This window comes from Clytia hemisphaerica, unplaced genomic scaffold (assembly GCF_902728285.1).
Source record: "Clytia hemisphaerica strain Z4C2 unplaced genomic scaffold, Clytia hemisphaerica genome assembly, whole genome shotgun sequence".
NCBI classification, from domain to species: Eukaryota; Metazoa; Cnidaria; class Hydrozoa; order Leptothecata; family Clytiidae; genus Clytia; species Clytia hemisphaerica.
The window spans coordinates 901,879-927,555 of record NW_027103590.1 but is presented as its reverse complement, the minus strand read 5'-3'; the positions used below and the strand labels follow the sequence as shown (position 1 = coordinate 927,555).

The following is a 25,677-nucleotide window of genomic DNA, read 5'->3' as shown; positions in this document are numbered from 1 at the left end:
AGATACTAAATAGATACATCACCTGAACCAAAAAAAAATTCCAAAATATTTAATTTTTACCGAGATATTAGGGCTTTGAAAGGTGAAATACTCTTCTTCGAAAAACTCTTCGTTTTCTTCTTCATTTAATTTTTCTTCTCAACTTTTCGATTTTTAAATTCTAAAAAGGTAGGTCTAACAGGAAATATAAAAAAAGTTATACATTAATCTTTTAAAATGCAAAAATTGCCATTTAAGTTGGTGTAAAATCGAAAAATTGGGTATGTCCAGAGCCCTTAAATAAATACTAGTTTGATTTTGATTTTCAATTTGGCGATCCAAAACGAAATATTTTATCCCCCTCACTAAAAATAATATTTCAACAAAAAAATATATTTAAATAATTACAATATGTATTTCATAGTTAATGAAATCGCAAGGAAATCACCGTATTACCTCATTGGTATTAAATTTCGCGGGTTACAAAACTTTGCGATTCGCGAATTTTTTTCGAGGAAACGTGTTTTAAATTTCGCGATTGCCAGATTTTGGAAACTTTTGTTCGTATTAAATTTCGTGATTCACTAAATTTGGCATTTTCAAAAAGTGGAAATAAAGCAAGAAAATGACTGATTTCGCTTGAAACACGACGTATTGGGCGTAAACATACCAAAAATAGTAACAAAACTAGTGAAAAAAGTAAGTATTTTCGATTTTCGGCTTATTTTGAATTTTTGTGTAGTTAATTTCGCGATTTTGTATTTTTGAAAAATTAAAACGGTATATTAAACATCGCAAAATTTGACCTAAATATCACGAAATTAAGTACCAGCGAAATTTTATAACCTGCGAAATTTAATACCAATAAGGTACATTTCATTAGAATTGATAGTCTACAATTTGAGAATGAACTGCTTAAATGCCCCAATGCATGTTTTTTTTATAAGCATAACGCTTATAAGCATATGAAGGCTCAGATTTGCAGAGTTCCTAAACATTACATAAGCATATATGTCAGCCTGAAATATTTTTCAAGTTGTCATTTTTATCGGTTTAAAAAGGTTTGGTAGAGGTCAAGTAAAAAAAAGACTTTCCACGGTTTCCTACATTCCACTGCTCCCAAAATCTGAACAAATTTTTACAAAATTTCTGAAATTTCACTAAAAACTTGACTCGAGGTGAATCATAAGCATGATTCATAAGCATATAATAAGCATAATCTATGCCTGAATACTTTGAGAACTTAAGCATACACGAGCCTGACCACAAGGGGCATACACGTGCTTATAAAAAAAAACATGTAATAATTTCATTCGACAACTAACTTATCAATTGATTTTCTTATCTTCCTCGCCTAAAAGTTCTTGGGCGCGCTTTTTCAACCACGTGGGCGTGCAACAACCGCCATGCGCTGCTTCTTCAAGATTGATCTTTTTCAAAGAAACAAAAGTCTTGCCAATGTTTGCCCATTTGTTAATATATTCTTCAGAACTAGGTCCTTCCAGATACCATCCAGCATATTCTCCCTCCTTCAACTCCTCTCCCTTTGCGAATGTCACCATCACCAAATCCGTCATCTTCTCAACCTTGAAAGAACGGTGATTGAATAATTGAAATTCTTTGTTGTGAAGGATCACTACAGAGGAGAGGTACCTCCAATAGGTAATTCCTATTCAACAGGCCCAGTGGAAGCAGAGAGACTGGGGAGACTTCAGCCTTCCCAGCTTTGAGCAAATTGTTTTTTTTTTCTCAAATTCCGAATTTTATCTCACCTCAGCTTTGAGCAAATTGTTTTTTTTTTTCTCAAATTCCGAATTTTATCTCACCTCAGCTTTAGCCTCCCCAATTTTATGGTTTTTCCGCCGGGCCTGTTCAAGCAATAAATTCTTTTGGGTAACTCTTTTGTTTTGAGGGATGTTTGTTTAACCTTGTCGATAGTTTCTTTATAGAAAATCCTAAAATGTTTGTCTGAAATTTTCATTTCATCACTATTATCCTTAGCCAGATAAATTGAAGAAAAGAAACAATTTTACAATGAGGCTCAAAATCGCCAAAAAATAAGAGCAATTCTTGAGCCTGGATTTACTCAATTTCGCCGCTTCCACCGGGCCTGTGAATCATTTTAAAACATGAACTGAAAACGTTAATACCTTTGCGTTCTTTGCTTCCCATGGCATCAAACCGTTCAATAACCGCACGTTTTCGTTCACGTATGCAACAACGTCATACGTCGCAAACAAATTATATAACCGAAATATTCCATGCACGACGTTTTCCAAGTAGTGTGTTGGATCGGGAAAATCGATAATCGGTGAACCCAGGGCCACGACTAATCTACCGTAAGTTGTATTGAACAAGCTTCTTCGTACTGTCTCAAATCTGTCCATCACTCCCAGGGTCCTTTCACATTTCGTCCACGCATTCTGTTTCAATAGTGGTGCACATTCGGGTGAATCAATGAGTTTAATGTCACCAGCATTCAATCCAAAAGCTTTTTCAACATCACTGACCAAAACGTTATCTATGGACGCCATTTTTTAATGAAAATCTAAATTGAAAATATAATCATGATTTTTTAAGCCTTTTAAGTACCTTTCCAAACAAGACGGTAAAATCTCTTTGTTGTTATTTTTACAATTTCCCCCAAAGGAAGGAGGATTTGTCTCCAAACCAACTCACAACTTTAAGTGCTGCGTTTCTCCATCAACTGTCTTGGTTTTGGCAAACGGAAACCATTTGATTGCTCTATTGAATCTTAGTCAATTAACATCAAACCATAAAAAACTTCATTAAAATTGAGAATTGACATAAAAGCATTCTATAATCCTCGCACAGCTTGCTTATACTGCTTGCGTCTGAACACATAAAGTACAATTCCTTCTCGTGCAGATAAAGAAACTCTTATTAAAAGACTTTGACAGATCCTTCATCGTTAAGGTCTCATTCCACTCATCTTTTATTGAATCTTGCTGTTCTGGCACTGTTCTTTTTTTAGAAGCAATCTCAACCATTTTTGGTGCGAGTACAAAAAGTATAACCCTGATAACAGCTGGTCATAATTTTCTTACGCGCAAGGTAAACCTCTGAAGGCGCTTGAAAATTCACAATCGTAAAAACATGGTCGCTTTTGCCGAAAACTTTTCATATTTCCAAGGCAATAAAAACAAGACGACTTAAAGTCGAAAATTTCGCCTAGAATTTAAACTACATAGGAAAAACAAGAAGTAGAGATTGAAGCCAATTTGAAATCTACTTTACATCGAGCCTTGATGAAACAATTTTACAAATAACAACGAGGCTTAAAATCGCTAAAAAAGAGACCAATTTAAGAACAACTGTTGTTTAATTTTTAAGAACTAATAAACAAAGGTAATATCACCGTCTATCAAAAGTTATTGATTTGATTCTTATAAAGTATATGCTTATAAGAAAAATGAATATGCTCATATTGTGCGCCATCTCTTGTTTATTTTGTAAGAGCTAATTACCGAAAGGTATATTACCGTCTATCAAGAGTTATTGATTTGATTCTTATAAAGTAAATGCTTATAAGAATAATAAATATGCTCATAATGTGCGCCGTCCCTTGATTACTTTGTAAAAACTAATTACCAAAAGGTATATCACCGTCTATCGAGAGTTATTGATTTGATTCTTATAAAGTAAATGCTTATAAGAAAAATAAAAATGCTCATATTGTGTGCCATTGCTTGTTAACTTTGTAAGAGCTAATTACCGAAAGGTATATCACCGTCTATCAAGAGTTATTGATTTGATTCTTATAAAGTATATGCTTATAAGAAAAATAAGTAAGCTCATATTGTGCGCCATCCCTTGTTTACTTTGTAAGAACTAATTACCGAAAGGTATATTACCGTCTATCAAGAGTTATTGATATGATTCTTATAAAGTAAATGCTTATAAGAAAAATAAATAATCTCATATTATGCACCGTCCCTTGTTTACTTTGTAAAAACTATTCACCGAAAGGTATATCACCGTCTATCGAGAGTTATTGATTTAATTCTTATAAAGTATATGCTTATAAGAAAAATAAATGAGCTCATATTGTGCGCCGTTTCTTGTTTACTTTGGAACAACTAATTACCGAAAGCTGTATCACCGTCTATCAAGAGTTATTGATTTGATTCTTATAAAGTAAATGCTTATAAGAAAAATAAATATGCTCATATTGTGCGCCATCCCTTGTTTACTTTGTAAGAACTAATTACCGAAAGGTATATCACCGTCTATCAAGAGTTATTGATTTGATTCTTATAAAGTATATGCTTATAAGAAAAATAAATATGCTCATATTGTGCGCCATCCCTTGTTTACTTTGTAAGAACTAATTACCGAAAGGTATATCACCGTCTATCAAGAGTTATTGATTCGATTCTTATAAAGTATATGCTTATAAGAAAAATAAGTAAGCTCATATTGTGCGCCATCCCTTGTTTACTTTGTAAGAACTAATTACCGAAAGGTATATTACCGTCTATAAAGAGTTATTGATTTGATTCTTATAAAGTAAATGCTTATAAGAAAAATAAATATGCTCATATTTTGCGCCATCCCTTGTTTACTTTGTAAGAACTAATTACCGAAAGGATATCACCGTCATCAAGAGTTATGATTTGATTCTTATAAAGTATTGCTTATAAGAAAATAAAGCTCATATTGTGCGCCATCCTTGGTTTACTTTGTAAAAATAATTACCAAAAGGATATCCCGTCTATCAAGAGTTATTGATTTGATTCTTATAAAGTAATGCTTATAAAGAAAAAATAATATGCTCCATTGTGCGCCATCCCTTGTTTACTTTGTAAGAACTAATTACGAAAGGTATATCACCGTCTATCAAGAGTTATTGATTTGATTCTTAAAAGTAATGCTTATAAAAAATATCTGCTCATTATTGTGCGCCATCCTTTGTTTACTTTGTAAGAATAATTACCGAAAGTATATCACCGTCTATCAAGAGTTATGATTGATTCTTATAAAGTAAATGCTTATAAGAAAAATAAAAAGTATGATTGTGCGCCATCCCTTGTTTCTTTGTAGGAACTAATTACCGAAAGGTATATTACCGTCTATAAAGAGTTATTGATTTGATTCTTATAAAGTAAATGCTTATAAGAAAAATAAATAAGCTCATATTGTGCGCCATCCCTTGTTTACTTTGTAAGAACTAATTACCGAAAGGTATATCACCGTCTATCAAGAGTAATTGATTTGATTGTTATAAAGTATATGCTTATAAGAAAAATAAATATGCTCATATTGTCGCCATACTTTGTTTATTTGTAAGAAACTAATTACCGAAAGGTATATTACCGTCTATCAAGAGTTATTGATTTGATTCTTATAAAGTATATGCTTATAAGAAAATAAAGAAAAAATCAAAACTGTGGAGCTAAAGACACAAAGATATATGACGTAATCCAAAGAAAACCTGCGAAAATCGTCCGTGGTTATACGAGCGTGTAATTTGTAAATTAAATTTAGTGAGTTCGTCCACCGTATCAAGCACTTTCGTTTTCTAATTTTTTTTCCGATGACACCGCCGCCGCCGCCGCCGCAGAAAGGCTATCGTAATACTTTCGCTAAGCGAAATTAATAATTTGTTAGCAATTGTTGTTTTGATTGTGTTTGTTTGGAAAAGAGCGGAACAGATTTTAATAAAATCCTCAAAACTCTCCGAAATTCATCCAACATTTGTCCAACATTTCAATTTCTATATATTGGATGAAATGTTGAAATCGTTTATGAGATGAAAATTCTCTGTACGATCAATCAATAGCAGGGTGGCCAGCGATACTGGAAATACTTGAAAATACTTGAATATACTGGAAAAAAATATTGGTACTTGATTATACTGGAGTTTCTGAAAAAATGCCCATTTTTCCAGTATATACTTGAAAATGATAAATTTGAATACTTGAAAATACTTGAATTTCTTTTTTCAATCAAATCTTCTATTTCCAGGGCTCTTACAGGCAGTTTTGAAGTATAAATTTTCCAAAATTTTCTATTCGGACCCAACCATGGTGGGTCCTCCTGATAACAATGTATTGTACCCTATTTGTAAGGTTGGACATTCTTGGTTGGTCTTATTCACTTAACCTATTTGATATGGCTTTTTTAAAAAAGATGAACCTTAATGGGCATACAAAAATTGAAAAAAAGTAAAAGCAGAATCTTAGATATTCTTCAGCTCAAAAATCAAGCTACTGCTGAAAAACGGAGCCCATGGTAAATGAATTGTGCAGGCTAATGCTAAAGCGGTCAGGGAAAACCTGGAAAACCTGGAAAAAGGGCTATTTTTAGAAAAAGTCAGGGAAAATCTGGAAAAGCCAGGGAATTTTTGTAAAATTCTTCAAAAGTCAGGGAAAAGTCAGGAGATTTCTTTCTAGAGTCCCTTGAAATTGATGGTTTTAGCCAATCTTTGAATCCCTATTTTTCCAAATTTTCTTTGTCGGACCCAACCTTGGTGGGTCCTCCAAATAATCATGAAACCCACTAATATCAGGACACTTGACCTATTTAAAATTGATGGTGGTATTTTTGAAAAGTTTGAAAGTAGCGACATGAAAAGTGCTACATGAAAAGTGCCCGCCAATTTTCTATGTTAAAAACTCTTGCTAGAAAATAGCCCTTCAGGGAGCAGTGAGCCATAGGGAAATGATTCTAGAAATAAGAAGTTGAAAATTGGGAAAATGTCAATTTTTCAGCAAAGTTTTTGATTTGACTGAATTGACTAAACTCTTAATTACACGGATTCTTTGTCTGCTAGAACTGGAAATGTCTCAAAAGTCTTGAAGTCTGATATTTGAAGAAAATATTTCTGATAGTCTCTAGAAAACATTCTGGAAATATCGGAAAATTTCTTCCTACTACTTAGAATTGCAAAAGATATTCTACCCTCTTCGCTCGGAACCAAACCTTCTGATTTGACAACCTTGCTACGTAAGCTGTTTAGTAATAAAATTCTAGAAATTAGACAACCGCTGTAGTACGCCATGGTGTCATAAATTCACTAGTTTCTAACATTTTGATCTGTTGTTTAATTTGAGAAAATGTCAAAATAATTCTGGCATCAGTGACATTATTTTGTGCACACAATTTTGTCATAATATTTTTAAGAAAGGGAAGCCCATAAAATTTCTGGCAAATTGAGGATCCGGATATCCCTATTCTAACGAAGCACCATTCGTAAAGTTCAAAATATACTTGAATGTACTTGAATTTTGCACCTTCATATACTTGAAAATAGCAAAAGATATACTTGAAAATTATCGAAAATGCTCCAAAAAGTACTTGAATATACTTGATTTTCAATGACTAAAATCGCTGGCCACCCTGAATAGATATTGAATTCCCAAGTTAATCAAGATAACTTTTCAAAAACGAAATTGAGTGATGTTTCGCTTTTTTCGGGATAAACTTTATACTGTAATAAAAGAATTCGATAACCCAACGTTGGACCCGTTTTTTTTTAACTTAAGTGTTTCCGTATCAACACATGGGATACTAGGTTTGCGTCATGGGTATGTCTGAGCCAAAAATCGAAAATGGAACCTTTAAGAGAGGAAAATTTGGCGTTTTTGGGACCCTTAGAGAGACGTTTTTCAAAGATTTTATCGAATTGCACTCAATTTTTGTCCAAATTTTGGAAAATCACGGCCCTTTGAGAGAGGAAATTTTGAATTTCTTGATTATTGGACCCTTACAGAGACTCAATTTTCTTTTTAATTTTTTAGTACCCCTTTAAGGTGATTCCCCACCGAAAACGCTAAAACAGTCATTATTGGTCCAAATAACTTAATTTTTGGTAAAATTTTTACCAAAAATTAAGTTATTTGATGAAACTTCTCAAAGTAAAAATAAGAATTTACCAAAAAAAGATTCCAATTTCTCAAATCTTGCTCACTTTGAGCATGATTTATAAGCCATTTAGAGGGTTCCACTCTCCAGAAAATAGAGGCCGCAATTTTTTACTGATCGATTTTAAATTTTGCATGAGTGTTGTACCCAATGGGCACAAACGTCTTTTGGACGTCTAATGTACGTTTCTAGGACGTCCAAAGGTCTTAAAGCCGTCCATTGAATGCCCATAAGACGTTGCGTGCCCATAGGGAATGTTCCCTATAAATTTCTAAGACATTGAATCGTTTTTCGCTGAGCTATGCCATTTTTAGTGCACAATTACTGATTTGTCAAAATTAATAAAAAAATCAAATGCTCACAGTGACGTCATCTTTTTTTATTTCTAATAGAAAATTATAGGGAACTTCTGGTTTATGGATATAAAGAATCCTTCAAAATTTCAAGTCAAAAGCTTGAATCCTTCAGGGCCTATCTTCTGCAGAGTTTCTAAAAAAAATAGAGAAAATCATCTTTAAAGTTTTTTGTTTGCATTTTGGCTGACAAAAGGTCAAAATATGCTCAAGATTTCAACTTTTTCGATCTGTTCCAAAAGCTCAACATATCAGCAGTCATGAAAAGTCATGAAAAGTCTTCAAAGTCACTTTGATCACAAACGGCGTCAAATAACTGCTTGTGGTGAACACTTTGAAATCAGCATTTCCGGTGGGGAATCCCCTTAAGAGACTTTCAAGGGTGTGAAAAAGTGCGGACCCTTATGGCTTGCACATACACGCTTTTTTTTTATAAGAATGGTGTAAATCCATTTCATCATGGATATTCTTAACTTTTTTGGGAAAATCATCCTAAAATATTCTTACAGCATTCTTATTACTTGGGGGTAATTGGCAATTTATGATTTAGAATGCTCTAAAAATGACATTCTTTGCTTGAATAGCAAAATTCCATGATGGTGATATTCTTAGCATATTCTTAATTTTTTGGCCATTTTCATCATGGACATTCTTATAAAGTGTATTCTTATAAAAAAAAAGCGTGTACCCGGCACCCATTTTGCCCCCCCCCCCCCCACCCACCCACACCCTTGGGACTCTGGTAATCTGTGAAGCAGTACCCCTCTCTTCCGGAAAATACATCAAAATTAATCTCCAAGCAGATTATGATTACGTCTCGCTGACACGTATGTATTCTAAAGACCAAAATAACATGTGATTTGTCTTGGAGCAACACTGGAACAGCAATATCCAGAAGGCTGGCATCCCATCGCATTCAAATCAAGAGCCTGCACCCCTGCTGAGAAAAACTACTGCCCACTCAAACGTGAAACCCTTGCTATTATCTTTGGATATACCAGCGTTCCCGAATATATGCATACCCATCAATTCAACGTAGAAAGCGATCACAGATCACTAAAATCGATCTTTAATTAGCGAGTTTATGTATGTGTTTTTTGCAGCGACGGATACGGTAAGGTTCTAATTTGAGTAGATCCTGACCAGCTGAGGACGACGGTAAATCAGCACTTTTACCGTCCTCGATTTTGCGGGGCGGAATTGCGGGTTTTTCCAAATCGCTTCAGTCACTCTACCGTCCTCAAAAGTGCAAATACATAAACTCAGTATTACAGCATCAACGACGCCCCACCTAGAATTCGACGGTTTCTGCTTCAATTACAAAATTACGATTTTAAAGTTAATTATATGCCAGGAAAGAACTTGAGTCGAGCACCATCAGGCACGGAGACATCAGAAATCAATAAAGATGAGGTCGCAGCACAAATAAACGCAATTATCACAAGCTTACCTGCCAGCACTCTTCGAATGAATCAAATCAAAAAAGAAACTCGTCAAGACTCGACAATGCTAAAGCTTGCTACCATGATCCCCAATCATTACAAGAATCACGAAAGTTTAAAAAATGTTTTATATCTTATCTGATTAAAAAAAAACACTCACCGCACGTTTTGCTTGCACGAAGAAGCATACTTTATTGTCGTGTTGATGCAGCAGATACACGTTGATTTTTTATAAGAACAAACTATATAAGAACATAAGGCTTCTTTGGCCAAAATCTCAAGAACAAGTTAAGAACATTTTAAGGCTTTGCGGACCCTAAAACACCTATTTTCTTAGGAAAATGACAAAAATACCCACAAAATGGTGAAAATAAGAATATGTTAAGAATATTTCTAGGCTTATAACTCAAAAAGTTAAGAACATCCGAAGGCTTCAAAAATTTTGGATGTTCTTATAAAAAAGAAACGTCTAAATAGTCTTAAAATATATATATGTTTTTTTTCAATTTATTGGCTAAGAAACTTAAAGTTCTCTAAAAAACGTGTATGCTTAAAGAAGTTCCAAATCGAATTTTTTTTCTACGGCATTAGACATTAGACATATTATAAATTTGAAAATGCTGTTTGATAGTCGGTGGCCGTCGTTTTTGATTCACAAATTGAAAAAAGAAAATGATGGTCGTTCTTGACCGATAAAGTGTTTGACGTTGAAAACATTCGTGTGGATAAAGTGACCGAGAATGGACATCTTGGATCGCGGTCATTTTGAGGTAATGTAGACCACTTTTCCTCCCTTTCACAAATAATATCAACCATTGTAGCAACCCCTTCTCACAAACCCACTGGGACTCCTTCTCATTAGAAAAAATGTCCAAAATATCGTCTCCGGTGGAAAATTATCCTCCAATTTTTGTCGCCACTGAAAATAATTAGATAAGGAAATCCTCACTGCAAAATATTTTGCTATGTTTTCCATCACCACTGAATTTTCTGACTTTGAAACAAAAGAATTGAAGTCCCAAGCCATAAAAAATATGAGAATATCAATCCCCATCGATTTTCAGTCCGTTATTTTTATCCCCGCTGGCTAGAGATAAAATGCTACCGGATCTATGAGAAGGGGGTGTATTGTAGCATCCATTCATAAATTTTTTCGATGTGCTTTGATAAAAGGCGAGGTCTTTTACCTAAGTGTAGTTGAAAAACCCAATGAAATAGAACCTTTTCGATTCCTTGTTAAAGTGTAAGGTTTATTTCGATCATACACGTATATCCTAAGCTCTATATTTCTTTGTTATCAGAGAGACAGTTCTCCTTGTCCCCGCGACACTATATCGATCAAACATTTGTATCCTCAAACTCGATATTTCTTTAGACGACTCATTTTGACAAACCAGGAGAAAGCAACACCAAAGCACAACATGCCAGCCTTCTCGAAACCGTCCTCAAGCAACACGAAGAACATGAGGTCGAACAAAGAATATTTTCCAACAGAAAAGATGAAGATGAAGATGAAATTTCGCTGCCCGATCAAACTCTTGATTCCAATCTAACGGACCAATCAAATGACATCATTACGTCAGATTCAACCAATGAGAGTTGTTCAAGTAACCCATCTGACCAATCAATGGACAGCATTCAATCAACGGTGACGGAGAAGGTTGAGGAGGTTTTACCTACCATTGACAAACTAAAATGTTTGAAACCTTTGACATCAGAGTATAATGAAGATCGGTTTCTTTCGAAGGTAATACATTGCATTTCTACAATCATATTCAAAATCTATTGAGAATTAAGGTTATTTCCTCGTTTTCGGAAATTTGGAGTTCGGGTGAGAAAGTCAATTTTGGGCCATCTCTTAAATTTAATCGGATATTTCAATTTGGCACGGGTTTATAGACCTCTACCCTTCTACCGCTAAGTTAGAGCGCTTCCACATCGTTTGTGGCTATAAGATTTCGTAGAAATTTCCCTTTTTTCTCAAATATTACGACCATGATTGGAAAAGTCGTCAAATATTTACGTGTTAATATGTATATATGCGAAGAGAGAGTAGCAACGTCAAACAGGAACACGAGAAAGACACAACCCTCTCATTAAAAATATCTGAAAGTATTTCAAACCAATAAATGGTGTTGTGTGGAAATCTTTCGTGGTCATCAACCGAATTAGCCACAATAATTTCAATGAATTCTGCAAAATCAGCATATGCTGTCTACACCCAAAAATTGGAGTTGCTTATAAAAAAATGTGTATCTCTGTTTCATCTTTCAGCCAGAGAAAGTGCGAAGAATTATCAGCACCGTTTTCAAAGAGTTCTTCCAAAACCACAAAAAGTATGATTATCGTTACATAAAAAGTCACATGGGTTTAATCTCTGATCTGATCATGAAACGGGTCAAAACCTTGTACGACATTTCACGGACCAGACTGGTCTGCATTTTACACGTTTTTGAAACGAGTGGACAGCAGATCGAACAAGCAAGCCGATGTTGTTGGGATACTAATTCAGATAATTTTACAGACTTTGTTTTGAGGATGGATTTCTTCACGGCAACTTGCGTCATTTACGCTTTGTATACAGAATAGGCCATCTTGTAGTCGTGATGAGTCGTAGAGCTTAAGACACTGGTTTTACGCAGGAATTCCTGGTTGGTCATGTGCAAAGATGTAATAAAGCCTTATAGGAGGCAAGAAGATCTCGCTTGAACGCATCAGTAAGACTATTATAACTCCTTAATTTGAAAAATTTATTTATATTGCATACACACGTGGGTGCTTCAGAGAAAAGAGCTTTTAGGAAAAAAGACCACCGGTTGATGATTTTTTAGAACACCCCTGTGTCACAGAACCGCTGGAACCCTAACCAGTCCAGCTGACACACAACGTTGTTTCAACGTTTATCTAATGTTCACAACGTCCATTTAACGTTAGATGAACGTTGAAACAACGTTGTGTGCCAGCTGGAAGCCCCACTGAAAAATTTAGCCAAAATTTCGTCCTTAGAGCGGTAAATGCCCCATAATTTGAGCCCCACTAGGAAATTGACTTTGATTTCATCCCCATTTGAAATTCAGTGTAAAGAATTGCACTCCAAAATCATCCCCACTGGAAAAAGTTTCACTGGGGCTGGGGTATTGTGGCATTTGCTTTAAATCGGTAAATGTTCCCACCTCTTCTCTTAAAGCAAGTAAGCGGGCGGGGTTGAACCTCGCCAACCCTTGTGGTATGTTGTCAATACAGAGGGGTGGACGAACCCTTTCAAGCCAAAAATAATTCTTGACAATATATGGGGGTACCCCTGTAAAAAAGCAAAATTTGCCAAAAAACCCTTGAAAATATTCTTCTTCATATACCTTGAATTATGTGAACTAAAATTACTCTTCTACCCCTTCCCCTTGGAACTTCCCTTTGCGACTGTTTGAGAATTATTTTTCGGATTAATGTATGGACTGGCTAAATAACAAAGCCGGTTTCTTTAGTTTATTTACATATCTTTCAAATCATGAAAATGCAAACATCATCCTGTGATATTTGCCAACAAAAATATAACAATTATAAAACTTAATGAACAAAACTATCTATTATTTGTAGAAAAAATATAATAACATGAAAATATATTTATAATAGGAATTAAAAGTGAATTTTACAAATTAGTTAAAATATTTTTTTTCTCTCAATTCGTTTTTAATTAACATTTCTCGTGAGTCTATCATGTTCATTTAAGGTGAACATACGCCCTCTGAATCTCATTGAAATTCCTCCTGTAGTCATAGCAACCGGGCTCTCGACTACATTCAGCCAGCAAACAACTATCACCATGGTTACCAGCAATGCTTTCGATCGCCACCCTTCTTACAGCAGACTTTGATTGGTCGATTACAATAACCTTTATTCATTCCAAGCCTACTGAAGTACAAACCTTTTGGGCATTCTAGCTTGAAAGGGTTTGAGCGTCCTGGTACACATTGTAAGAAAGCTGAGCACGAATCAGGGTCAGGGAAAAACCCGTTTCCTTGTTTCTCACAAATCGATACGTTTGGTTTCGGGGTAGTTTTGGGCGGTAAAGGGCGGTCACCACAATCAACGTTGTATGGGAAATCGCACCGCCCTCCTTCTCCCGATTCGCTCGGTTTCCAAAACGTACCACTTGGACACTTTTCGATCGTTCCACGACTGCTGTGACATTTCAGGAATCGTGAACAATCGGTTTTATCGGCAAAAAATCCGTCTTGTCGTAAAAAGCAAAAGTTTTCATGAATTTGTTTTTGGGGTGTCGGTAGAACGAACGTCATGTTTTTCATGTTTGTCACTGAAAAAGAAAAACAGAAAAGAAAATAGATTTTTGATCGGAAGATCTTATGTTAAAGAAATGAAAGTGTTCCCTTTATCAAGGGACTTCACACTACAAATATTCTACCTGTGTCTTTCTTATTCGAACCTCTGTAACCTGAATCTTTCTGTAACTCGACCTACTATCCTTGATCCTGTGCACTGTCAATTTCTTTAAAGTGGTCTCTTTTTTTATTCGAATATTTCTCTCTTCCAAGAAAAATTCTTGCTTTCGTGAAGATCGAATTTAAAAGTGAATCGACTCGTACATTTTTTATAAGAACATTCACCCAAAATTTTTGAAGCCTTCGGATATTCCTAGCTTTTTTGAGTTTTAAAGCCTAAAAATTTGCTTTGCATGTTCTAATGCTTTATCCACCGTTTTTGTGTGTAAGTTTGTCCACTTTTCTAAGAAATCGGGTGTTTTAGCCTTTTAGAGTCTACAAAGCCTTAAAATGTTCCAAACTTATTCTTAATATTTTGGTCATCAAAGCCTGATATTCTTATATAGTTTATTCTTATAAAAAACAACCCGTAAAAAATGACTGAGGCAGTGAATCCTAAACTTTAGGAGTTTTGAAACTTACCAAAAAGTCCAATTGAGAATTGGCATTCGAAGTTAGCTTGCGAGTCACAGATTCCCAACTGATTATTGAAGGTGGTTCCTTTCTGGCAAGTCTTCAAAGTGAAACTATCTTTCCCGACACCGCATTGCACGAACTGGTTGCAAGTGAACGGATAGGCATAGATCCCTGCGTCTCTGAATAAACAGAACGTTTTACTGACGAAATCCACCTGGAATGAGCGGAACCAATTAAAAGCGGCGCAGATGGGGTCTGGGTTATTGACACATCGGAGAGTTGGTGGAGTTGGTTGTTGTGCTGAAAAGTGGAATAAAAATGGATATGGGTAAAATAAGCGAGGAGAAATAAATCAGATTATAAATTTCTAGAATATTGGCGATTAGGCTGAATGGTTGAAATGAAGAGCAAATTTATAAATCTATTGCAGAGAAACTTTAAATATTCATTGGCGTTTAACACCTTTATTATATATCTGCTCGCTTAACTGTGTTGAGCTGCGGAAAGTTAGTGAACACGGGCCTGGTCACCAGAGGTTTGTTAACCAAGGACCGAAGCAACGAAGGTCAATGCAACACTCACCCCCATCTTTGAGTTTCATGATGTATCTTCCCAGATTTCTGTGATCTTTAATGTTTGTGTAGAAAGAGGCGAATCGCTTCACGGCGTCTGGGAAATGTTGGTCAATAAAGAATCGGTTCTTTCTGTCATTTGTGATCGCGCCAATCTAAATGAATAAAAACACATATGATATACATTTTGTACTACAAGTCCCAATGATTCTTTATCACATCCCATATTTTTACACTGGAACCCAGTCCCTTGGTTCGATTATTATTGATTCAGATAGCAATCATATTGTACCAACGTCCATCAGTAAAATCAAAGAGTGCAATTGGCCCTAGATTGCGATAGATTGATATTTAATGTGATCCTTTTTGTCTCACAATCCATATTCCACGAATCAGTTCTCTTTAACAGCAACACACACCAGCTGTCAATACGCAACGAAAAATGTAATGCTAATGGAGCTGGTTAAAACTGTACACACTTTTTTTTAATTAGAACCCAGTTTATAAGAAAATTTAGACTGAAGTCTGGGTACAAATAAGAACATCGTAAGAACATGTATGTAGATTACTTACCGTAACCACGGCTGCTTGTCCTTCGGCACACCCACCAGCCACGCCCAAGTTTTTCACGTAACCAATATCCAACCTTCGGTAGATGTAGATACTATATGAATCACCTGCTCTTGTTGTGATGATTGCCAGTTGAAACGTGTTTTTCTGAAAAAGGAAATGAGTTAAGTATTTGGTCAGACGTTATGAATGTTTCTCTTACAAATCTCCTTCATTTAACGGTTGAATATGTTTCAGAGCAGGACTTTCTATATTCTACTCTCTCTCTTTAATGAGATCTTAATAGGACTAAAGAATACCACATCTTCATCTTCCTAAAGTTTTCCACTCGAAGAAATGCTTCATTTTGTGTTAAAAATGAAAGCCATACACTTCCCTTTTTTTCTTGAAGATAGTTTTTGTGAATTTCCAGAATACCTTATCGGCATTATTGTCGTTATTCTTTCGTCGCTGGCGTAATAAGGACCAGCGTAAGGAATCGGAATTAAGTTAGAATCGGGTCAAAAATGGAAAAATTGAGTTTTGGCGTTATGAGGTCCGTCTTAAAAGGGATCAGCATGAAAAAGGGCCAATAAGGTACCCACCAACTCCTGTCTTTGGCCATTGTTTGCATGAAATGTGTTTATCCAAGTGATTAGTACGACAGCCTCGATGTCATTCAAAGCGACCTCTTCGCTGAAAGATGTTTGAATTTCGTCTCTCAAAAAGTTGGTGGCTGACAGTTCAATGTTTTCGTCATCTATAATAGACAAAAAAGCCAATTTGGTCAATTTGTGCTGTTTTTCTATATAGGGAGGTCTTCAGCGTCAAAACAGTTAAGTTTTCCCTCAGGGAAGATTCAGCCATTTCCCACTGTCCCTTTTTCTCAGAGCGGGGATTAAACTGTAAGGGTCCCTATAGCGGGTTTGTGACACAGGGGTGAATCCCTCCTATATTATTCGAGTATAGACCGATTTCGTGTGACGTCATTTTAACCCACGATCAGCCATTTTTTATTAGAAATGTTAAAAAGAATATGTACAGGATGGTTTAGTAACAACATGATAACTCAAAGTTTTCAAATAGCTTTTTATTTCATGGGTGAAATTTATGTTAGTTATAAGAACATGCAGCTTGTTTGAGGTTTGCTTACTCCCAAAGTAACTGGATTTTTCCGAATCGATCTACTTCTTTCTGACCCAAGTACTCAAACCTTTTATCTGAACTGAAAATTTGTTATGAGCAAAATCATTCCATTCGGCCGCCTTCCCTATACTTCCGAAACAATAGATTTTCCAGTAGGGCAGGGGTTCCGCTGGTAATACAGGGGTGTATCAATCCTCCATAACTCAAGTATTTCTTTCTCAACTGAGAATTTGCTACGAGCAAGATTCGACCCTCCCCTACTTCTGAAACAATACTCTCGAAAAATAATGATTAGCCACAAAGCACTAACAGCTTCATGATACGTACCCTCTCTGACGAGCTCAACAAAGGTCACACTTCCACCAGTGGTGGGTAGCCAGAAAGGCGCCAATGCATTGAAGTTTTGTGGTGCTTGTGACGGACATCCGGGGTTTCCTACGGGCTCGTCTCCTTTGAAGATAATAATTCCATCGCGATAGATCTGGTTATAAGGAAATAAATAACGTGTTTGAACATATTTTGATCGAAGAATGTATGTCCCTGTAAGGAGAAGTCGATTTTTATTGTTTGGCATTTATGGCACTCTGTCGTATCAATTGCTGTTTTGTGGTTTTTCTACCCCTGTGAGAGCCTTTCAAGGGTGAAAAAAGACTATGCTCGCATTCGCCATTTTGTCTAAGCACCTACAGGGTTTTTCTACAAACTGACTGGTATAGCTTTGTCCAATTTAATCTTGGGAAAGGTTGGTAAAGTTAGAAATTTTCGTTTGTCAAGAGAATACAACGATAGACAAGGGCTCGGTTTTTTTTATAGAATACGTCAACCTTGAAAACGATAGATATTTAGAATACTGTAATGTGATCCACTTTTACGCGAAATGGGCGACAGTTTTTTTCTCAACATTTTTTGCCTGAAGAAAAGATTACGTCATAAAAAAGTTTCGCGCGAACAAAAAAAAAAGTTGAAGGAAGTTCAACTTTTTTCAATCGTTACGTCAATTTTGACCAATAGAATTCTTCATTTTTAACCGACCAATGACCTTACAAAAACGTTAAAATTTTTCGCTCATTTCGCGCGAAAGTGGAGAAATTGGCACGTCCAAAATGTCTAATATTAATGCATTATCACTAATCAATGTTATTTAATGAACATTAAAGAATAAAAATAGTGAAGGTTATACGTCAGAGAGTGCTACTCCACTTTTACAGAATGTCTCATTAAAAGTTTAATCACCCAAATGTGAAGCAAGACAGCCTCATTTTTTCATCAATTAAGCATCATTAAAAATTAACTGTCCTTTTAAAATGTGACATTACAATTAAAATCTTATGTCAGGAAATCTGCAATTGACGAATAAAGCTTAAAATCATTGTAAAGTCTAAAGAGTGCGTTTACTCAATACAATTTTATTGGGTTATAAATCATTTCCTGAAGCTTGTCAGGCATAAAGATGACTCATTCATTCAATTGACCTTTTGCGTTTGCATAATTTTTGCTGACTGTTAAAACGTTAAAATAGTTTGTTTAGAGGTACAAATTCCTCGCTAATTTACTTGAATACAAGTTAAAATTTATCAAAGCGCCATGTTTCTTTAAAAGCTTGACTTGTGTTTTCTTGTAGTCCCTAAAGATAAAAACTTGAATTCCCGTTTAAAACCCAAACCTGGGGTTTTCTTCACTCGAGTTCCCGGGGGAGGGGACACTGAACTTGACGGCCGATGGGGACATATCGCTGGAGTTTGAAAAGTGGACCCTGTCAGATATAAAAATTTGGTAAAAACTTTCCATTTACACCCTGAGAAGTGTCCAAACTAACCAAAAGACGACCCTGTCAGGTACAAATGTTGAAATTAGTAAATTTGGGACCCTGTCAGATATCTTCAGAGCCTAAAAAGGGTCCCTGACCAGCGGCATGTCCCCGTTCCCAATTTCGCCTGAGTGCTTCCCCCGCATTGAGTTATTTCAAATTAAAATGACGGTGCAATTTTTCATTGAAAGAAATGTATACCAAAAGAATTTCTGCGTTTGGATTAAATGATTCTAAGTATGTACTTTTGAATGATATTTTTTCATCCATTAAAAAAAGCAAAAGGAAGTCGTTAATAAACTTAACTTCCTCACGTCCGCAAATATTGATTGCAATGAATGCATTTTTACACTAGTTCTCAGTAAGGGGGTGTTGTCCGTCTGAAAATTGTTGTAAGGAAATTTAAGAGTTGCTGAAAACTTATTCTTACTGCTGGACACACTTTTTGAATAGCGGACAATTTCATTTGTTTTTACAATATCCTTCTCAGAACTGTCCTATCTTTGCACAGGGGAGTTAAACTTTGGGTTTATTTTACGAATTCAGCTAGTAGTTAAATCTATAGTTTGTTTTATCATTACTACCTGATTGACAACTTAATAATGTAAAATGATCAAGGCCACCCTAGTTTTAAAAGGTTGTTTGTAATTTAATCAGCCCAAAATTTCAGAAAAAAAGCCCGAAAACATTTTGCGGTTTACCAAAGGAAATATCCCCCATTAAAATAACTCTATAATGACTTTGTTTTCAAATTTACCCTTCATTTTCTAATTTTTGATATGATTAATGACAATGCGTACCAATCAAAATATTGGCTCCATTTGGGTCACAAAAATACCTCTGAAATGAGTTGCACATTCCTCAATCTGATTTCCAGAAAAGATTTCAATATCGGCCCTTTCTACGCTGGTCCTCACGCCAAAACTCATTTTACCATTTGAAACCCGGCCTAATTCAATTCCGATCCCTTACGCCGGTCCTTATTAAGCCAGCGACGAAAAAAATAACACTAAGAAGGGCCGGTGTCAATGGAGCTGATAAGTTTATTATATAAATTATACGTATTTATAATACGTTCACCTCATTTTTGCCAGTGAAACGAAAACAACGAAGTCCCTCTATTTGCAAATCTCGCTTCAAGGAGAAAATTATTTGGAAATATCACTATGGAAGAAAATTCCAACTCAGTGAAATATTTGATGTTACTTTGTTTTTCAGTTGGAAGACTGCTCTCAAATGAAATTCAAGTGTCCCTTTCCAACTGATTTAGTTTAACTTAAATGTGCGCGAAGTTATTGTTCGCCTTAATATAATTTTTCTTGTCAGCTAAGTTTTGGGAGTTTTGGGATCCTGTTGAAATTCATTATATGACATTTTATCTGGGCGAAAGATTTCTTTCGCTTTGCTAACAATCTGTCCGGATAATTTCACCCACATATTTAAGGTATATTAAGCAGTATTTCCTTGCGGATAATTAAGATACGCTGTCACACGTTGAAAAGTGATTCTTCCCTATTTCGTCTAGAATGCTTAAGATATTTTTATCTAATGGAATGCAATTTTAACACTGATAATATTATAAGGATCCTTAAATTCGACTTAATTGCAAACTCCTTCCTCTAAAAATGTTAATCTGGATTTCCTGAGCCTCCCTATATCTCGTGTGTCAAAAACTTTTGAAGAATTAGTCAAAAATGCTGCACCCATTTCAATAGATTCATGATTAAGACATATGATAAAATTCTTTGCTTTGTCCCAATTATTTCGTGTTGCTTCTCTTTTGGACACCCTGTCTCACAGCCCCGTTGGAACTTTTTTTTCTCAGTGAGGATAGAAATTCCTATTGAAATCCCAATGGGGATATAAATTCCTTTGTTCCAAGGTTAAAAAATTCAGTGGTAAAGGTTTTTGAGTGCAACTTTTAAACATTGAATTTCGAATGGGGATGAAAAAAATTCAATCAGTGGGGCTGGAATTGTAAGGTATTATCCCACCGGGGAAGAAATTTTTGTCAATCTTTCCAGTGGGGCTGGGCTCCCAGCGGGTCTGTTACACAGGGATATTTTTGGGGATTTTCGGTGTAAGGGTTCGACCTGAAGATACATATATTTTTAACAATACAGCCAACCTTTTCCAACTCCGTTACTCAAATGTGAAGCTTTAATATTTAAGCTCACAATTAAATCCAAATCTGCACCATCTTGCTACCAGGACAACATCGAAATAAAACAGTGAAACGTTATGGCCAATAATCCGTGGCACTTTTACAAGAAAAGCAAGCATTTCCTGGTCCATAAAATTTCTTTGGCATCTTCAACCCACTCTGCCAATTATCTGGTAAATCTCTTTAAATTGTAAACAAAGCGATTAACAATCGAAGTATTGAAGAGTTTTAAATCTCATCATAACTGTTATTTTAAACCTTAAATATCCTTTTGTGGTAATTGAAATCATTAAATTTTAATTTTTATGGTTTTAGATATTTAATTGGATGGGATGAATTCGAAATTATGACATTGAAGAGAAGATAAAGTTTCATTCCACTTCCTCTACATCGCTGCGAGGAAGATATTAGACTTTATTTGCATTGAAAAACCCTTTAGCCCAGAAGAGCTTTTAGAACTGTGCGACAGGGGCTTTTCCTGACGTACCACCTCTTAATTTTGATCTAGTTGGTCTTTCTGAATGAGATGTTCCCTAAATTTAAAAGATTCATTTTATCTTGAATATTTGATAAACGATACATTTGACATTATAAATAAAGCTCAGGAAAGCTTGATTCGAGACAATCATCCTGAATAATCCTCATTCTCATCTCAGTTCAGTACTTACCCTCAGCTCTGAATACTTTTCAGCAAAAAACGAAATCTGTCGTTTGGTTTCCTTGGTTACAAAAGGTGTTGGGTTGGATGGTGAAGCAGCAGGGAATTCCAGGGGGTCATCTGTTGGAATGTCTTGGCGGAAGAAGACACCTCGCTTTCCTTGACCATTTATGGTTGTTGATGAAGCCAAAATTATTGTGATGTATAAGCATATATTCGTTGAAAAAGACATTTTTGATTTTTTTTGTTGTGTTGAATCTGAAAAAGAATTTGAAACATGAATAAAGAAATATTAATGACACTTTGGGATTTGCCGATTCTTGTACATTGGAACGTCCTTATGACAGATTAGACACCTAATCATCTAAAAAGTCCGCCTAAGTAATACAGAAGACAGTGTCTCCAGCAAAGTTTCGATGATTGCTTTTAACAACGCCCACTCTATTTAGATTTAGATTTGGCTTTTCACAAACTTCTCTAAAAACAGGGGCAGTTCTGATATTGAGCTTTCAATTATCGAATAATTTTCTGAGATTTCTCTATAATTGAAGGCTACAATATGAAAATAGATGCCTCTTATTAAAGAAAAATCAAAAATCGCTACCAGATGCAATTTCATTACTCCACCCCTTTTTTAATGAGCCTCGTTTTGACTTTTGAGATTTCTTGTCATCTATTCATCTACTATCGATATCATCTAACCAGTAACTTGGAAGCAACAAATTTTCTAAATTATAAAGTTTTTTTGTTTTTTCCCCTAAAATATTAACGAAAGTGGAGTAACGTCCTTGGTCTGAAGGTGGAGCATGCTGCAAACAGGGCGTGGAAGGGAGTGGGCTCAAAACAAGATAAGTCTGACGAAAGGCTAGAAAAAAAGAGGTTCAAAAATACTAGCATTCCATACACATCCGTAATGACACATTTACTGAACAATAAAACTTGGTTAACACGACGTTTGTACTCCTTTGATTGGATTCATTTCCGCAAGGATTTCTATTTCGCGATTCCAGCAGTTTGAAAATCTCGCCTTAAGTTTATTTCGCGAGTCAGCCAAGAATATGTTAAAAATGACCCTAAAACAGCAATTTTCGTCTTTTGTGCCGAAAAACTGATTAAAAATTTCGCGTGGATTTGATTTCAATTGCACGGCAAAAATTAGCAAAATCGCGAAATGAGGTCTTAAAAAGAATTAACCCGATTAAATAAAACATCCATGAAGCTGTTCATCTTAATTTCCTGTGAAGAAAGCATTTCGAAATCATCATTTATCAACTTCCATTACATCAACAAGGAACTTGAAATTTCACAAAACACGAGCCACCACGCTGTTGTTGTACAAGCTATTACAAATGATTTCTTGTTGGCTAATAAAATAAGCCACACCACGCTACCTAATTAAATCCATTTCGTCCTTTTAATTAATAACATTTTATTTGCAAGACTATTTTCGTAGTAATTCGTAATCTCGTAATCTCGTTGGCAACTGAATTGTAGCCAATTCGAGGCTCGTAAAACATTCATATCATCTGTATCTTGGAAGTTTACCAAACAAATGATTGGTTATCTCCATGCAGTTTTCAGAGTCATTTACTTTTTTATAGTCTTTGTCAAAATTGAAACTTCTCGTTAGCACAACTTGAATCATTTTGCTACTTTATGGAGCCATGCAAAGTTATTTTCGATGCTTTTAAACTTAATTTAAAGAAATCAGATCGCAGTACCTCCTTTAGTAAACAAAGAAATTTCAAGTGTTGAATTTCTGCAGCTTCCCTGAAATACCTTTCAAAGCTAGTTTCATAAAAGTTTAAGGAAGTGAGAATTTGACAGTGAAAAGGAAACTTGAAAATTAAATCTCAAGAGTTTCTCCATTCACCACTTCAATTCTCTCGTTTAACCAAACTGACAGAAAAACTGTCCAAAAATGAAAGATAAACGAGACAAAAACCGTCCAACATGGTCGCAAGCCTTACTTTAAACACCTTATATATTGAACCCTAAAGTGCAGGCCAGGGGGGGGGGTACTCAAGGTAAATGGCTTACCAGACGTGCAGCACTTAAGGGTCGGTTTTTCAAGGTTCATCCCACCCTCACACGATCATGCCCTCACTCACTTTTTACATCACTTCTAAAAGTACTGGTGCCTTCCACACTAATATTCACTCATCTTCTTCAAATCTTGCAGAATAACTTCATACAATAAAAGCATCTTATATCCCTACTTCAATTAATAGCAGCTCCCCCGCTCCACACACCACCACCATGACATTCCAACAGCTAACTTGCGATTAACAGTTTCATCAGTATCATCTCGAGGTATTTAAAGCAAAATGATCATTGTTTAAAAGTAATTGAAGTATTTAATGATTATTTAATTGTGCTATCTTCCGTTTCATCTTATTACTTCACTCGTGATTATGCTGGTGATGACAACTTGTCAACGAAAAATCACCTTCACTCTCCCCATGCCCTTTGCTAGTGGCATAGAATCATCTGTAAACAACTTGTTAATCAAAAACCGTCTTCACTCTCCCCATGTCCTTTGTTAGTGACATAGAATCATTTCCAGACAACTTGTTAGTCAAAAATGGTCTTTGCTCTCCCCATGCCCTTAGTTAGGGTCTCTAGAGTTAAATCAACTCTTTGATTTGTCTTTGATGGTAAAATACAAAAAAACCCTATGAACCAATCGAACTGATACACAATGTTTTCGACGTCTGTCTTACATTATTCGGTGGACGTTAGATATACCTCAGATAGATGATCAGTTCTTTCCACAACTACAAAGTTTGACTGTTGCCATGTTTCTACGCTGGGGCTCTAATAATCTAATCTCATATCAGATCATCCAGTCTACGCACGCTATATAAGCTCTGCCCTGAAGGGATATGGCGAATGTGAATCTCTTACGAAGTAATTCTTTAGAATTAATCTGCTCCGATAATACTAGTATGCACACTCTTTGGCTTGTTAACTCTCATATGCCACAAATCTTCTCCTAAACTCTGAGTAATTCTTTCGCAATTATAAAGATTTTTTCTAACTAAGGCTCCATCTCTAGCGGTTTGCATGAATGCATGATTCGCGCGAATAGCGGGAAAGAGGGGAAAATGTCATACTTTTGATGTCTAGGAAAGTTTCTTTTTAGGCTGACAATTTTCACGAGGTAATACGAAGAAGTAATGTTTTCTTCAATCTCATCATTTTCCTTTGTCCTTACGAAATGCAATAAATCAACTCTCATCTAAAGAAACATGATGTGAGACATTGTTATGCAACTAGAAAGCAGACTTGAAGCAAGTGGATATCTGAAACGATCGATCGGACTTCTTCGATGAAAGAGAATCTAATTATTTGGTTTCTATTAATCAATGACTGATTAATGTTTTGGTTTTTGAAATTGTAACAACAAAACAATCAGCCATAGAAAACTGTGACAAAACATGGAAGAAACTTCCTGCATTACGTCACAACTATAGGTATTTTAACAGGTTTTTTTCATAACTTAGCCAAAACATTCAAAATACGCCATGGGATACATTTTTTCTATAAGCAACTCCAATTTTCGGGTCAGGGCTGGGTTGCTCAGCATTCTAGCTCATTTTCTGAAAAATTGCTTTGACCACACTTGGTGTTATGCCATATTTATGCTTCTTGGGTCAAGAGCTATGGTTTGCCATGCTTAGATTATCTAAAAAGCTTTTACTTTAGAAGATACTGAAAAATGGCTAACTTCAGGGCTTGGGCCTTAGCACATGGATTGCTTATAAAGAAAAGTGTATTGGACATAACATTATGACACAAAACATCCAAAACTTTGGACGTTCAAATAATCTTCCAGACGTCCACCATACTGTTTTATGGGTGGTAGGGTATTATGTAAGCCGAAGTTAAAGGAACGAAATCTTTTTGCTAATCTTCTTGTTAATTGGCCAATAATAGATGATAATATCGTTAAATCATGAAATTTTCCCAACCCTTATCCCAATGTATGAAGACCCAGAACGAGTGCCCGGATTTCCGTTTGATAATAAAACATTCAGTTAATTCATCAAAAGATACGATTATAATTGATTGGAGGCACCACCAGAATCTTAACGTTGAATCTGATTTCCGGAAAAACAAATCCTGATCATTCGAAAGTTTCCATATTTTGGATGTGATTTTAATGGTAGATGGCTCCACGAAGAAAGTAGATTATTTTGAGGAA

General features: G+C 35.5%; 3 protein-coding genes across 3 annotated transcripts; 1 reads left to right on the top strand and 2 right to left on the bottom strand.

Annotated features, from left to right (window-relative positions):
* Window positions 1-699: 699 nt before the first annotated feature.
* LOC136801556 (uncharacterized) lies at window positions 700-2,551 on the bottom strand. Its single transcript, XM_067058195.1, has 2 exons — window positions 2,130-2,551; window positions 700-1,565 (listed from the first exon to the last, which is right to left on the bottom strand). Exons 1-2 carry the CDS (start codon window positions 2,511-2,513, stop codon window positions 1,308-1,310), a joined length of 642 nt encoding a protein of 213 aa, XP_066914296.1. The 5' UTR covers window positions 2,514-2,551; the 3' UTR covers window positions 700-1,307.
* Window positions 2,552-10,363: 7,812 nt separating this feature from the next.
* LOC136801555 (uncharacterized) lies at window positions 10,364-12,760 on the top strand. Its single transcript, XM_067058194.1, has 3 exons — window positions 10,364-10,431; window positions 11,037-11,408; window positions 11,936-12,760. Exons 1-3 carry the CDS (start codon window positions 10,402-10,404, stop codon window positions 12,248-12,250), a joined length of 717 nt encoding a protein of 238 aa, XP_066914295.1. The 5' UTR covers window positions 10,364-10,401; the 3' UTR covers window positions 12,251-12,760.
* Window positions 12,761-13,141: 381 nt separating this feature from the next.
* On the bottom strand, window positions 13,142-21,722 carry LOC136801554 (uncharacterized). Its single transcript, XM_067058193.1, has 7 exons — window positions 21,481-21,722; window positions 17,169-17,322; window positions 16,301-16,455; window positions 15,720-15,863; window positions 15,157-15,301; window positions 14,581-14,874; window positions 13,142-13,973 (listed from the first exon to the last, which is right to left on the bottom strand). Exons 1-7 carry the CDS (start codon window positions 21,700-21,702, stop codon window positions 13,486-13,488), a joined length of 1,602 nt encoding a protein of 533 aa, XP_066914294.1. The 5' UTR covers window positions 21,703-21,722; the 3' UTR covers window positions 13,142-13,485.
* Between the last annotated feature and the right edge of the window lie 3,955 nt (window positions 21,723-25,677).

What these genes read in the sequence shown, in the direction of transcription:
- LOC136801555 (XM_067058194.1), top strand. Translation starts at nt 10,402, where the DNA reads ATGGACATCTTGGATCGCGGTCATTTTGAG. An exon ending in TGGATCGCGGTCATTTTGAG is followed by an intron (nt 10,432 to 11,036) that starts GTAATGTAGACC and finishes ATATTTCTTTAG; the next exon opens with ACGACTCATTTTGACAAACC. An exon ending in AAGATCGGTTTCTTTCGAAG is followed by an intron (nt 11,409 to 11,935) that starts GTAATACATTGC and finishes TTCATCTTTCAG; the next exon opens with CCAGAGAAAGTGCGAAGAAT.
- LOC136801554 (XM_067058193.1), bottom strand. Translation starts at nt 21,702, where the DNA reads ATGTCTTTTTCAACGAATATATGCTTATACATCACAATAATTTTGGCT. An exon ending in GACAAGCAGCCGTGGTTACG is followed by an intron (nt 15,302 to 15,719) that starts GTAAGTAATCTA and finishes TTATTCATTTAG; the next exon opens with ATTGGCGCGATCACAAATGA. An exon ending in CATGAAACTCAAAGATGGGG is followed by an intron (nt 14,875 to 15,156) that starts GTGAGTGTTGCA and finishes TCCACTTTTCAG; the next exon opens with CACAACAACCAACTCCACCA.
- LOC136801556 (XM_067058195.1), bottom strand. Translation starts at nt 2,513, where the DNA reads ATGGCGTCCATAGATAACGTTTTGGTCAGTGATGTTGAAAAAGCTTTT. An exon ending in GGGAAGCAAAGAACGCAAAG is followed by an intron (nt 1,566 to 2,129) that starts GTATTAACGTTT and finishes CGTTCTTTCAAG; the next exon opens with GTTGAGAAGATGACGGATTT.